This window comes from Gorilla gorilla, chromosome 14 (assembly GCF_029281585.2).
Source record: "Gorilla gorilla gorilla isolate KB3781 chromosome 14, NHGRI_mGorGor1-v2.1_pri, whole genome shotgun sequence".
Taxonomy (NCBI): domain Eukaryota; kingdom Metazoa; phylum Chordata; class Mammalia; order Primates; family Hominidae; genus Gorilla; species Gorilla gorilla.
Genome location: NC_073238.2, coordinates 41440151 through 41453420, shown reverse-complemented (window position 1 = coordinate 41453420; position 13270 = coordinate 41440151). Strand labels below are relative to the sequence as shown.

Sequence of the window (13270 nt, the reverse complement as noted above, 5' to 3'; positions counted from 1 at the left end):
CTGTTGGTTTTGGCTTAGTTATTTAGCAGTGAATTATAATATTGATTCAGATATGTAACTTGTTTTTTATTACATAAGTGGAGTCCTCTGAGTAAATTTAAATTTGCAGTTATTTGCGCAGTGATTAATCATAGAATTGGATTTTTTCTGAAGAGATGAGAAATTTACATGTTTAATATGTTACCTATGTGCTTCTGTGGTGGCAGTTGAAGGAGAAAGTAAACTACTTTTAATTTCTTCTGGGAAGAAATTCAGTTTTTGAAAACTTGCCAGAAATCTTCCCTATCAGGTTGAAGATTTTTAGGAGTGATATGGAGGGTAGGTGGGATAATGGGATGTATACACAAACATAAACACTACTGGATGGCAAAATTATATTGTTTCTCTTTCTTCCTGCAACGGAACAAATGGTTTTCAGAAGACCTGTGATAGGAATAGAGGCAAAGGCCCTTTGATCATGTGATTATTAGAGCTTGATAATTGGTTGTACAATATTTCATTTCTCTCAGACTTAGCAACATGTTCTGACTTCTCCATTAGTGTTGGCAGCTGAACCTCTCTGTTCTCTTTTATGTCATTGGTACCATATATCTTACTGAGGGTCACTTTGCTTTGTGCCGATTTCTGATTTTAAGCCTTTTGCAAGCTTCTGCCATGTGTACCACAATGGTGCAATGCCAGTTTTAGGTCTAGACCCTTCTACTTTTTATGGTGCACATTTTAACTTTGATGGGATGGTTAAAAACTATGAGATTTCGTTCAGTAGCTCGTTGTCTCATTGTGAACATTTACAGATCAAAAGCTTGTTTTTTGTTTTAACATAGAGGAGGCCACTAGAGGAGGAAGTATAGACCAAGATTCTTAGGATGACTGCAGATCAGTGCAGAACCCCCAGTTACTTTCCCTCCCAGCCACAGAAATTGTGTCAGGACTGTGTTTTTTGAAAGACTTATCTGAAGGAAAGAGTAATAGATGGCATTGTAGTTGGGATGGAGGAAGTTGGGCAAAGGAAGTTTGCTTTGTGCCTGTTGTGCCAGGCATTGTTCTGAACATCTTCTATACATTTTTCACAGAAACAGGCTATGTTGCAAGTCTTGTTTGCCCTTTTTTTGCAGATTAGTAATTTGGAGCTCAAATGCTTAGAACAAATATTTGTTGTAAATTTAAACTTTGGTAACTCTACAGTAGTGCTGCTATTTTAGAATTGTAGCATTTCGGGTTTGCAATAGGTGCTACAAATCTGGTCTCCCGTCTTGCTGATGAGAAAACTGAGGCAGTGTTTTATTGCAGTGGCTCAGTAGTTTAGTTTATATTAGAATGGGGACAGGAATGCGGCCTCTTGGTTTGAAGGCTGTCACTCAGTCCCCTGCCCAGCCTGCAGTTGGAACGTTTAAATGCCTACTCTTTGTAGTTCAGGGCTTTCATTGTACCAACATGAAAAGCTATAATGAAAATACCCCTAAAGAAAAAGTCAAAGCCTGGCTTGTTTAGTTCCATCTGTTTGTGCTATTCCTGTTTGTTTGTTTTCCTTCTCACAGGCCCCTCAGCTGCAGGTCTGTTGGAGTTTGCTGGAGGTCCACTCCAGACCCTGTTTGCCTGGGTATCACCAGCAGAGGCTGCAGAACAGCAAATATCGCTGCCTGATCCTTCCTCTGGAAGCTTCATCCCAGAGGGGCACCAGCCTGTATGAGGTGTCTGTCGGCCCCTGCTGGGAGGTGTCTCCCAGTCAGGCTGCACTCCCAGTCAGGGACCCACTTGAGGAGGCAGTCTGTCTGTTATCGGAGCTCGAAACACCGTGCTGGGAGAACCACTGGTCTCTTAGACCTGTCAGGCAGGGACGTTTAAGTCTGCAGAAGCTGTCTGCTGCCTTTTGTTCAGATATGCCCTGCCCCCAGAGGTGGAATCTAGAGAGGCAGTAGGCCTTGCTGAGCTGTGGTGGGCTCCACCCAGTTCAAGCTTCCCTGCTGCTTTATGCTGTAAGCATAGAACCACCTACTCAAGCCTCAGCAATGGCGGACGCCCCTCCCCCTGCCAAGCTCCAGCGTCCCAGGTCAATCTCAGACTGCTGTGCTAGCAGCGAGCAAGGCTCCCTGGGCATGGGACCCACCAAGCCAGGCACAGGAGGGAGTCTCCTGGTCTGCCGGTTGCAAAGACCGTCAGAAAAGCACAGTATTTGGGCAATAGTGTACCCTTCCTCCAGGTACAGTCACTCACAGCTTCACTTGGCTAGGAAAGGGAAATCCCCTGACCCCTTGCGCATCCCGGGTGAGAGGACGCCCCGCCCTGCTTCTGCTCACCCTCTGTGGACTGTACCCACTGTCCAGCCAGTCCCAGTGAGATGAACCAGGTACCTCAGTTGGAAATGCAGAAATCACCTGCCTTCTGCATCGATCTCGCAGGGAGCTATAGATGGGAGCTGTTCCTATTCGGCCATCTTGGAAGCAACTCTCAGTTCCATCTGTTTGTGAAGCTTTTCCAAGTTCTCCAGCACTCAGTGTTGTTCCTGTCCAGACTTGCTATAGTACATCCTGTGTTGTGACATAGTTTTGACACTTATTCTCTTATCTCTACATCTTTAAATTTATTTTTAAATGGATTTTTATTTATATGTAATCATGAAAAGCTAATTTTTATTCACTGTCTACTCCCCAGTTGAATTATGATTTTGAAATTTTTCTTATGCTTTTGTATATAAAATTTAAAAAATTTCAACTTAGAGTGATAAATAATATGAGACTCAATACATACATACATACTTACATATTGAAACAAAAGTTTCAGAAGACTTTGTTTACTCCTAATAAAGATGTGTGTCTGATCTGTTCTACTGAAAAAGAAGATGGTAGTGGTCCACTGCAAAGACCTCACCGCTCACTGATGGGTGTCACACTTTAAAAGTCATGTTCTCCAGTTACTAGCACAGGGCTAGAGAGAACACAGGTAGTCAGATACTGAATTTCACATAACCCGAGGCCTACTGCTTTGATACTCTTTTTATGATTCCTCAAACTCATTGTATAATGTGTTTTGTCATAAATATTTTCATTGCCTTTGATTCGATTTCTGGGCACATGGTGTTTTCTAGAACAGGTATGAGGGTTAAGCCTTCTCTTTGACTCTTCGCCCTTTCTCATTTATGAGATAAACTTGTTTCACCTTTATACTTTGGATTCATCTTTTTACAGCTCACATTCACTTCTTTGTTGTGTTTATACCTTCACACCCTCACATGGGCTGCTTCCTGTGCCTCCAGAACTTGTCTTATTTTACCAGGTCACGTGCTTTTCCCACCTCCGGGAAGCTTTTCCTGCCTGATTTGGCAGTTCTCCTTTGTGTACTGACCTGATCTAACTTAAAATGATACATGCTGCATTCTAAAATATGACTTGAAACATGAAACTGGAACAATGTATTGAATTTTCTCTTTATTTATATTAAAGTTGTGTGGAAACTAATAGCTTGGCTATTTAAATACATTTTCCAAATGATAGATGCACATTCTTTTATGTTTTCATCATTTTTAATTTCTTGGTAAGGTGTATTGTTCTCTACTTTATAAAACAGTATATACTGAATATAACTTTTCAAAATGACATGTCCTCATAGACACCATTTTTTAGCCATAATCTAGTTTTAGATGTAGATGTTGTGGGCCAGGAGATTTTTAAGTTAAGGAATTACATTAATTCCAGATTGAATTGTTTTCTTGAAAACATTCCTGGTTGTCAGTTTACTTTTGTGTAATTTTTATCTTTTTCATAATGGCAGAGTGAAAGGAGTGAAAGGTAGTTAGTTGTATGTTTTCCATGATTGACTATGTTAAAATTATTTAATTGCAGGATAGCCATCTCCCAGATTATTTTTTTCCTATTTGCAGATATTTTTGGGTTGCTCACAACATTTAATATATAGTTACTTTTATATTATCAAAATAATAGGTCAAAGGTATCTTTGTAATTTCAACCTATTATTATTTCACTTGGATGGTGATTTCTGGGTGTGAAAAGGACAAGTCCTCATCTTTTCAAGAATTCATACTAGGAAAGTTAAAGGAGATACTTGCCCCATTGCCTGTGTATTAGTCCATTTTCATACTGTTGTGAAGAAATACCTGAGACTGGGTAATTTATAAAGAAAAAGAGGTTTAATGGACTCTCATTTCCACATGGCTGGGGAGGCCTCAAAATCATAGTGGAATGCAGAAGATCAGCAAAGGCATGTCTTACATGGCAGCAGGCAAGAGAGCGTGTGCAGGGGAACTGCCCTTTGTGAAACCATCAGATCTCATGAGACTTATTCACTGTCACAAGAAGAGCATGGGAAGACCCATGCCTGTGATTCAGTTACCTCCTACTGGGTCTCTGCCACGACACGTGGGAATTATGAGAGCTATAATTCAAGATGAGATTTGGGTGGGGACACAGCCAAACTATATCAGCCTACAAATTCTTAGTACTGGATGGCTATTGTTGAGGATATGATGCTATTTCCTAACTCATTCAGGACTTTAATGTTTGACTTTTAATAGACTATCCAACATTGTATATTTAATGTTTTAATGAAATTGGAAGAGCTGATAAATTCATATGTTGCTAAAAATGTGGGGATGGAATGTACTATAGACAGAAGTTTTACATCTGAGGAAACTGAGGTCTGGAGAGAATGATTTGTCACAGGTCATTTATAATTTAATGTCATGGCCAAGACCAGACTCAAGTCTGTAGCTTTGCTAGTTCAATGATACTTGTAGTATACCATGGTCTCTCTACAGCAGTTCTGTAATGAATCCATTCTCCCATGAAATCTTCTCTGTAAAATATTTCTTTTTTTTTTTTTTGAGATGGAGTCTCACTCTGTCATCCAGGCTGGAGTGCAGTGGTGCGATCTCGGCTCACTGCAAGCTCCGCCTCCCAGTTTCACGCCATTCTCCTGCCTCAGCCTCCCAAGTAGCTGGGATTACAGGCGCCCACCACCAGGCCTGGCTAATTTTTTTGTATTTTTAGTAGAGACGGGGTTTCACCGTGTTAGCCAGGATGGTCTCAATCTCCTGACCTCTTAATCTGCCCGCCTCGGCCTCCCAAAGTGCTGGGATTACAGACATGAGCCACAGCGCCTGGCCACATGTTTCCTGTTTTTAACGAAACTTGAGTTTTCGTTAATAACCTTACATTGACAAGAATATTGGCTAAAGAGTACTATCTGATATTAACCTTGTTTAGTTCTTAAGCACACCCATTAAAATTTTTTTATTTAAATATTTATGTATTTATTTATTTATTTATTTTGAGATGGGGTCTCACTCTGTCATCCAAGCTGGGGTGTAGTGGCACACTCCCGGCTCACTGCAGCTTCCACTTCCCAGGCTCATGTGAACCTTGCATCTCAGTCTCCTGAGTAGTTGGGACTACAGGTGCGTGCCACCATGCCTGGCTAGTTTTTTGTATTTTCGGTAAAGATGGGGTGTATTAGTCCGTTTCCACACTGCCGATAAAGATGTACCCAAGACCGTGAAGAGAAAGAGTTTTAGTTGGACTTACAGTTCCACATGGCTGGGGAGCGCTCAGAATCATGGGAGGAGGTGAAAGGCACTTCTTACAGGGCGATGGCAAGAGAAAGATGCAAAAACAGAAACCTCTGATAAAACCAGATCTCATGAAATGTATTCACTACCACGAGAACAGTATGGGGGAACCACCCCGAAGATTCAAATTATTTCTTATCAGGTTCCTATGGAAGTACAATTCAAGATGAGATTTGTGTGGGGACACAGAGCCAAACCATATCACGGGGTTTCGCCATGTTGCCCAGGTTGGTCTTGAACTCCTGAGTCTACCTGCCTTAGCCTCCCCAAAGTGCTGGGATTACAGGCACGAGCCACCATGCCTGGCCACACCATTGAGTTTTTACTTCAGCTTTTGCAACTTTTATATTTTGAAGTTGTATTTAGTTCTTTTTAAAAGTCTGCTTAGAGTCTCATCTTTGTTCTTATAATCAATTCATTGCCATTTCTTGACACATATGAGACATTTGTTTTACATCCTGTGTCTGTTAATTCTGGTATTTAATTTTTTTTTTGAGACGGAGTCTCGCTCTGTCTCCCAGGCTGGAGTGCAGTGGCATGAGCTCGGCTCACTGCAAGCTCTGCCTCCCAGGTTCGTGCCATTCTCCTGCTTCAGCCTCCTGAGTAGCTGGGACTACAGGTGCCCACCACCACGCCCACCTCATTTTTTGTATTTTTAGTAGAGACGGGGTTTCACCGTGTTAGCCAGGATGGTCTCAATCTCCTGACATCGTGATCCACCTGCCTCGGCCTCCCAAAGTGCTGGGATTACAGGCATGAGCCACCACGCCTGGCTTAATATCTTCTTGAGTTTCATTCTGCTGTCTGCATTTCTTCATGGGGCTCTTATTCATGGGGCTTTCTTTTCCTGTGTGTTTTTGTAATTTTTGACTTATGAACTCAAATCTCTTGGCTTGTATTTGTAGGAATTCTTCGTGGGTGGATTGAATTTATCTCATTCCAGAGTGAATTTGTAATTCTGCCTTTTGTGGAGTGGAAGAGGTGGAAGGAGGGCACTCTCAATTTAGGATTTCTTTGAATTCTCTACTGAGGTTTTTTTTTTTTTTTTTAAGATCACATAGTTAGTGGAAATTTGGGTCATAGACTTTTACGGGGGCCTAGTTATGGTTATGAATTTTGGGAAGATGTTTCTTCTTTCTTCCTGTCTCTACTCCTAAGTGCCAAGGACAAGTCAAGCAAGTTATCTTGCTGTTTCTTGTGGTATGGGATTATTACTGGTTCCCTTATACATTGAAGAGAATCCCTTTAGAGATCTCGGCTTCATGCCATCTCTCCTGTTGTCCTCCCTGTCTTGAGTGGACCCTAAGTTTTAGCATCTGTTTCCTGCATACCATTCCATTCAGCTGTTAGAAGAGAATTTAAAGGTCACTAGGGTCAGGAAATACCAGCAGTGGGAAGTCTTTGGTGTTTGCTTATCTCTCGTAGTTCCCCCATCACTTTGTTTTTTGATTTCTGCAGATTATTTTATCACTAGCTCAGGTAATTATTATTTTTTAAATTTCACCCATCTTTTGGTTGTTTTCATCAGAAGGGCCTGAGTATCTCATTACTTCTTCATGATGAATTCTATAGTAAGGGTACTAAGTCTAATCTTTTGCCTAAGTTACAAAAATGGGGACAGAAGTCAGAAAAAAAGTCTTCTTCCATTTGTGTATGTCATGTGCTCAGACAAAAATAAATTAATTCTGATACCTATGAAGGCCCCAGAGCAGAACTTCTTTTTTTTTAGATGGAGATTTGCTCTTGTTGCCTAGGCTGGAGTGCAGTGGCGCGATCTTGACTCACTGCAGCCTCAGCCTCCTGAAAAGCTGGAATTACAGGCGCCCACGACCACGCCTGACTAATTTTTTGTATTTTTAATAGAGATGGGGTTTCACCATGTTGGCCAGGCTGGTCTCGAACTCCTGATCTCAGGAGATCCACCTGCCTCATCGTCTCAAAGTGTTGGGATTACAGGCGTGAGCCACTGTGCCTGGCCTGGAGCAGAACTTAACTCACCATCATGCCTTCTCTTTATCCCAGTAAAGAATCACTGATTTCATAAAAGCTATTGTTAGTTTTGATAGGGTCGTACTTCTCAAATGTGGGAATGGAGCTATTATTATTGAATGTTTACTTTTTCTAGGCTCACTTTAAATTTTTGGGTGATTATGTGACCATTATGTGATGTAATGGAATTTGTCAGCCTTCAACAAAATCCTTCAGGAATGTCTTAAAGATGGTAACAATCGTACAGCAAAATTTTGACTTTCCAGTTGGTTTTTCACCAGTTATATCTAACTTTGGTGTTGAAAACACTGTTAAATTTAAAAACAACTTAGCAGAAACCAATTGCTTAGTATAATCTTTTGCCTTTTTAGTTAGCGTTAGGCTAGAGCGAGGAGTGTACCCTGATCATTTCTGTTGAGGAAAACCTTGAATGCATGCAATAAGCATGCTTCTCCTGCATCTGCAGAATCTGCTGCGCAGTGTCATTACCACAGGAAGGCATAGTTTATGGTGCTATGCCTTACTTTAGAACTGTAATAAGGTGAGTGCTCTTCTTTCTTTGTACTTCTCATTTCGATCTGCTACCGTCAGTCTGTCCTAACTGTCATTCTTCAAGCTGTTGAATTGTGGGCTTGGCATATATTGGTTGTCTTAGACTTCCCTGGAGTTTTGTGTTAAAACAGTAATGTCTTCAGAAGCATTCATGAAAGTGATTGGAAACGATAGAATGTTGAGTGAGAAGGGATTTTAGAAATCACATAATTTTTTAATTTTCTGAATAGTTTTAGCCATGAAAATCTTAGTTCATGTAAAGGCTTACTTGAAAACCCAACAGATAAATTTGGAACCGGGAGTGTTGAAAATCACTGAGGATTCTGACCCTTTTATTTTGCAAGTGAAGATTCTTAAATCCAGAAAGGTTAAACGATGATGATCTACAGCTCTTTCCACCTTACTCCTCTTGGCCTGCTGTCCTCAGACTTCTGAATTGGATTATGGTTCTGCTTTGTTGTTAGGCTGTGTGGGGGAGTACAGTGATGATACCTCTGGGGGCCGCTTCATGGAATTGGCTCTTGTCTGCCAAACTAAGGAGAGTATCTATTTTTTTATATTATAGCTGTCTTGTTTTGTCTTCTGATTTTTCTCTTGTCATTTCTTAGCTTTTGCACGGAGCAGAAAAGATGTATTACTGTGACTAGTTTATTTTCTTTTTGTTTGAAGGGAAGGGTAAGAAGAGGACCAACATTTATTGGACACCTGCTTGTGTGCCAGGCGCCACCAGCTGCCTTAGAAAAGTTAAAATTCTGTTATAGTCACCCTATAAAGTAGTTGCTAACATTTTTCTTTAACAGTTGGGAAACTGAGGCAGAGAGAGACAATACCTGACCCATAGTTGAAACTACTGTGAGGACAAGGGAGTGGGAGAAGAGGTTACTAAGCAGGCATGAAAGTACGTGGTACATATGGTGACAGGTTGTGGGGTGGTTAGAATACAAGGCGAGTGGCATGTGATTTGGCTAACAGTAGAGAGATAACCTTCACCTGTTACCTTGTTCTTAGTGTGTCTTAAAGGCCAGAAATGCCTTCCTAAGGTGTATGCACTGGTATTTTATTGTTCTAGATGGGTAAGTATTTGAGGTTGTATTTTGGTTGATGGCACCTTTTCTTCTGTTTTGGTGGGGGGAAAGGATTATACTCATTTGAATAAGCCAGTATCAGTTTGAATTTTTACAACAGGTGGTAAAAACCTGGGTTTGTTGGTTATTTTCAACATATGTCAGGGACTTTTGTGACAAAGTACTTGAGTTGGCAGGGTGAGGGGGTAGTAGGGCTTGCAATATTCCCATCAATTTTTAGTGGATTGTGAAGTTGCTGTAATGATTGAATTTGGTATTGTTATGCATATTGCTATCCAAATTTAGAAATAAATGATATCTATTAACTAGTGATGGTATCAAGGTTTTATATAAAACTTAAAATTGATTCCCAAGTCAAAAAAATAAAGACAGAATCATGTACATAGAAGTGCTGGTTGGCTGGAAGATAATAGAAGAAACGTCTTGTTTTGGTGGAACTTGACTGCCAACTCACCATGTGCCTTTATCAGTCCCCTTTTCAGCCTAGAGCTGTCAGGAAATTGAAGACGCATGTCTAACAAAGGTTCTGGGCTTCCCAGGTTTAGGAGTCTCATGCGGAAAGGAAGCAGCAGGTGTGGGATTCTGAGTACTGGTGCGTTGCTGACCATATGCCCAGTGTAGCTGAAGAGGCATGTTGTCCCTGCAGCTCTTCACTGTGACATTTTGGTATTTTTTGAGCAATGTCCTGTCAGTTATATTTATCTAGTATGTTTTCCTGGGAATTTTCAAGGTAAGCATATTCAGAGTTATATTAACAGAATTGCTTTTATTTCCCTTTCAAACTACATTTTAGAATCTATTTAGTTGTATTTGCTTGTGTGTCATCACCCACCATGGTGCTCAGGGCCACATTTCTCCCCCTCCCTTTCACGTGGTCTTTGGGGACCACAGGTGCACAGAATTGAGTTGATCACATTCTTGAAACTGTGACGCGCTATGATTGTCTGTGCGAGGTCCTTGTTTCTTGAATTTTGTTTTTTCTCCTTTGCCCCATTCCCAATTCCATGGTCCATCCCTCTTCCAGCACTCACTCAGGTATATAGTATATTTAATATACGTTCTTCAGTCTGCTTTCCATGTGCTATTAAACACACACACACACCACATACACGTTGGTGTTTTATGTTAATCTAATTTTTCTTTTTTTCATTTAACATTGTGTTTTTGAGATACTCATGTTTCTGTGTGTAAACCTAGTTTATTTATTCTGGCTCTACTATGTAGTATGCTGTCACATTTTACGTATCTATTTCCCCAACAATGGACCATCTAGACTGCTGTCAGCTGCAATCGTAAATGATACTGCAGTAAACATTCTTGTCAACTTCAGTTCTGTGTAAGAATTTCAGGTTTATACTTCAGAATTCCTAGGCCACTGAGCATGTGCATATTTATATTTAGTTTCACAGAACTTCAGCTCTCAGAGATGTGTGCTATCAGATTACACTCCTGTTAGAGTACATGATACAGCAGGAAATTTCATTCATTACTTAGAAAAAAAGAACATGTTATGAATGTAATTCCTTGATCCAGGCTTTGGTTCTGTGAGAAGAAAGTTCCTATAAACCAATTTTTAGTCATTATCAAAAGCCTTTACTCTTCAATATCATTCTTTCTTTTCTCCTTTTTCTTTTCTTTGTGTTAGATAGCAATAGGGATCACAGATAGTTTTTTTTACAGGGTGTCTCTGTAACACCTGTGTAATTGTGACAATATTATGAAAATACAATCATGTGTAACAATGGGGATATGGTGTGAGAAATGTATCGTTAGGCCGTTTCGTCATTGTGCATGCGAACATCAGAGCGTTCTTACATAAACCCAGGTGGTAGAGCCTACTGCACACCTAGGCTAGATGGTAGAGCCTGTTGCTCGAAGGCCACAAACCTATACAGCATGTTCCTGTATTTTCTAGGCAATCGTAACACAGGAATAAGTGTGCATCTGAACATATCTAAACGTAAGAAAGGTACAGCTAAAAATACGGTGTAAAGGATAAAGACGCACCTGTGTAGGGCAGCTCCATCGTAATCTGATAGGACCATCATGTTGCTGCCTGTCTGACTGAAGTGTCATTATGTGGTGCATGACTACTATAAATACTAAGATTTTTGTTTTTCATTTTATAGGGCGCCAATGCTTCGGCATTAGAGAAAGAGATTGGTCCAGAACAGTTTCCGGTCAATGAGCACTATTTTGGATTAGTCAATGTAAGTATCCATTGATATGCTTTTAGAATCATGTTTGGAAGCAGTTTTAAAAACGATGAATGCATTCCATAAGTTATTAAAGGAAAATTGTTGTTTTCTATTAATAGAATTAAATGCCAAGAGACTTGATTGGGAATTTTGAAATGATCTTTAAGGGAAGGGAAACAAAGTTGCCTGACATCTTTTTTGTTTGTTTGTTTGTTTTGAGACAGCGTCTTGCTCTGTCGCCCAGGCTGGAGTGCAGTGGCGCGATCTCGGCTCACTGCAACCTCTGCCTCCCGGGTTCACGCCATTCTTCTGCCTCAGCCTCCCGAGTAGCTGGGACTACAGGCGCCTGCCACCATGCCTGACTAATTTTTTGTATTTTTAGTAGAGACAGCGTTTCACCGTGTTAGCCAGGATGGTCTCGATCTCCTGACATCATGATCCGCCCGCCTCGGCCTCCTAAAGTGCTGGGATTAGAGGCGTGAGCCACCACACCCAGCCAGTTGCCTGACATCTTAAAATCTTGGAGATAGATAGTTTCTAACTTGTCAATCTGATCATCCCTATTTTGTCAGAAATTTCTCATAGCCAAAATTTAGTATTAATATATAGCCTAGTCTAAGTGATCTCTTGATTCTTTGAGAATGATTTACTTGATTAAATGGTACAAATGTACAAGTATACATTTAGCTGTGCAAATGCCTCCATGTATCTGTGGGGTATTTGACAATTTACTTCTCTCATTGTACCAGTGCTAGAGATATAAAAGTGTGAAATGTGGGGAAAAAGCACATCCCAGTTCTTATGGAGGTAATTGTAGTAATTACACGTTTTTAAAACTTTGGGAAAATTTGAGAAGTTTTACCTGAATGTTATGTGTTCTGAGTCACTGGGGAGTATCACAAACTTGTGCTATATAATTGTTGTGGTAGTTTATTTTATACTGTTGTACTGTACTATTAGGTGAATCCATGGCAGGTGTTTTAAAACGCATATATTGATAAAATAGGTAACACAGTAAGTTATATTGAACAGATTGGTGGACTCTAAATATTAGTCCCTACATAGGACATATGAGATGGGTTTCTCATGGATTTGAGGAAAGCGGTTGAAGTGATGTGTGTGATTCCCTGTGCTTTGGGAATGTCTCTGTGCACTATACATAAAACCTATAGCAAAGAATCAGCACTCCCCTACCTTTCTCTCTCTCCAGAACAGGCTACTCATTACTCCTCTCACTTATTTTTTTCTGGAATTTAGCCTTATATTCTAATTTAAAAAACAGCATTTCAGTTAGAATTCTCAACAATAAAATTAAGACAAGCAGGAGAGAATAAACGTACTAAGAGACCATCAGAGGACGCTTTGTCTTTATCCCCTGGAGAGATTCATTTGATGAGTAGAAATATAAGCTTCTGGTCTCTGTGTCTTGTTATTATATATAAAATTAACATATCTACAGGGGCCACAGCTCCAACTATTAAAGGTTGGTGAACATTGTGAATTATACTCAGAAATAAAACTGTGGTCAGAGTAGATGCAGCAGAGCTACTAGAGTGGTTAATTCCATGCAGCAGGCTGGAGTGTGGTGGTGCGATCACAGCTCACTGCAGCCTTCACCTCCTGGGCTCAGGCAATCCTGCCTTAGCCTCCTGAGTAGCTGGGACCACAGGCACACACCACCATGCCTGTCTAATTTTTAAAAAATTTATTTGTAGAGATGGGATCTTGCTATATTGCTCAAGTTTTTTTTTTTTTTTTAATGGAGAGGAGGAAAATACCCACAGATTAACCTAGCAGAAAATTAAACAGAGTAGTTGTTCTTAGTGCTTTAATGACAACCTGTTTTCTGTTACTTTCAGTTGCAG

General features: G+C 40.4%; 1 protein-coding gene and 1 long non-coding RNA gene across 2 annotated transcripts in view; one reads left to right on the top strand and one right to left on the bottom strand.

Moving 5' to 3' along the window:
* The window catches only part of USP12 (ubiquitin specific peptidase 12), a 105937-nt gene that overhangs the window by 43947 nt on the left and 48720 nt on the right, over positions 1-13270 (top strand). The window contains exon 2 of the mRNA XM_031001371.3: positions 11337-11417. Coding sequence (XP_030857231.1) covers positions 11337-11417 — 81 coding nt within the window. The remainder of the gene's footprint in view (positions 1-11336; positions 11418-13270) is intronic.
* LOC134756964 (uncharacterized) overlaps positions 1-13270 on the bottom strand; it is a 103645-nt gene that overhangs the window by 55503 nt on the left and 34872 nt on the right. The window lies entirely within an intron of this gene.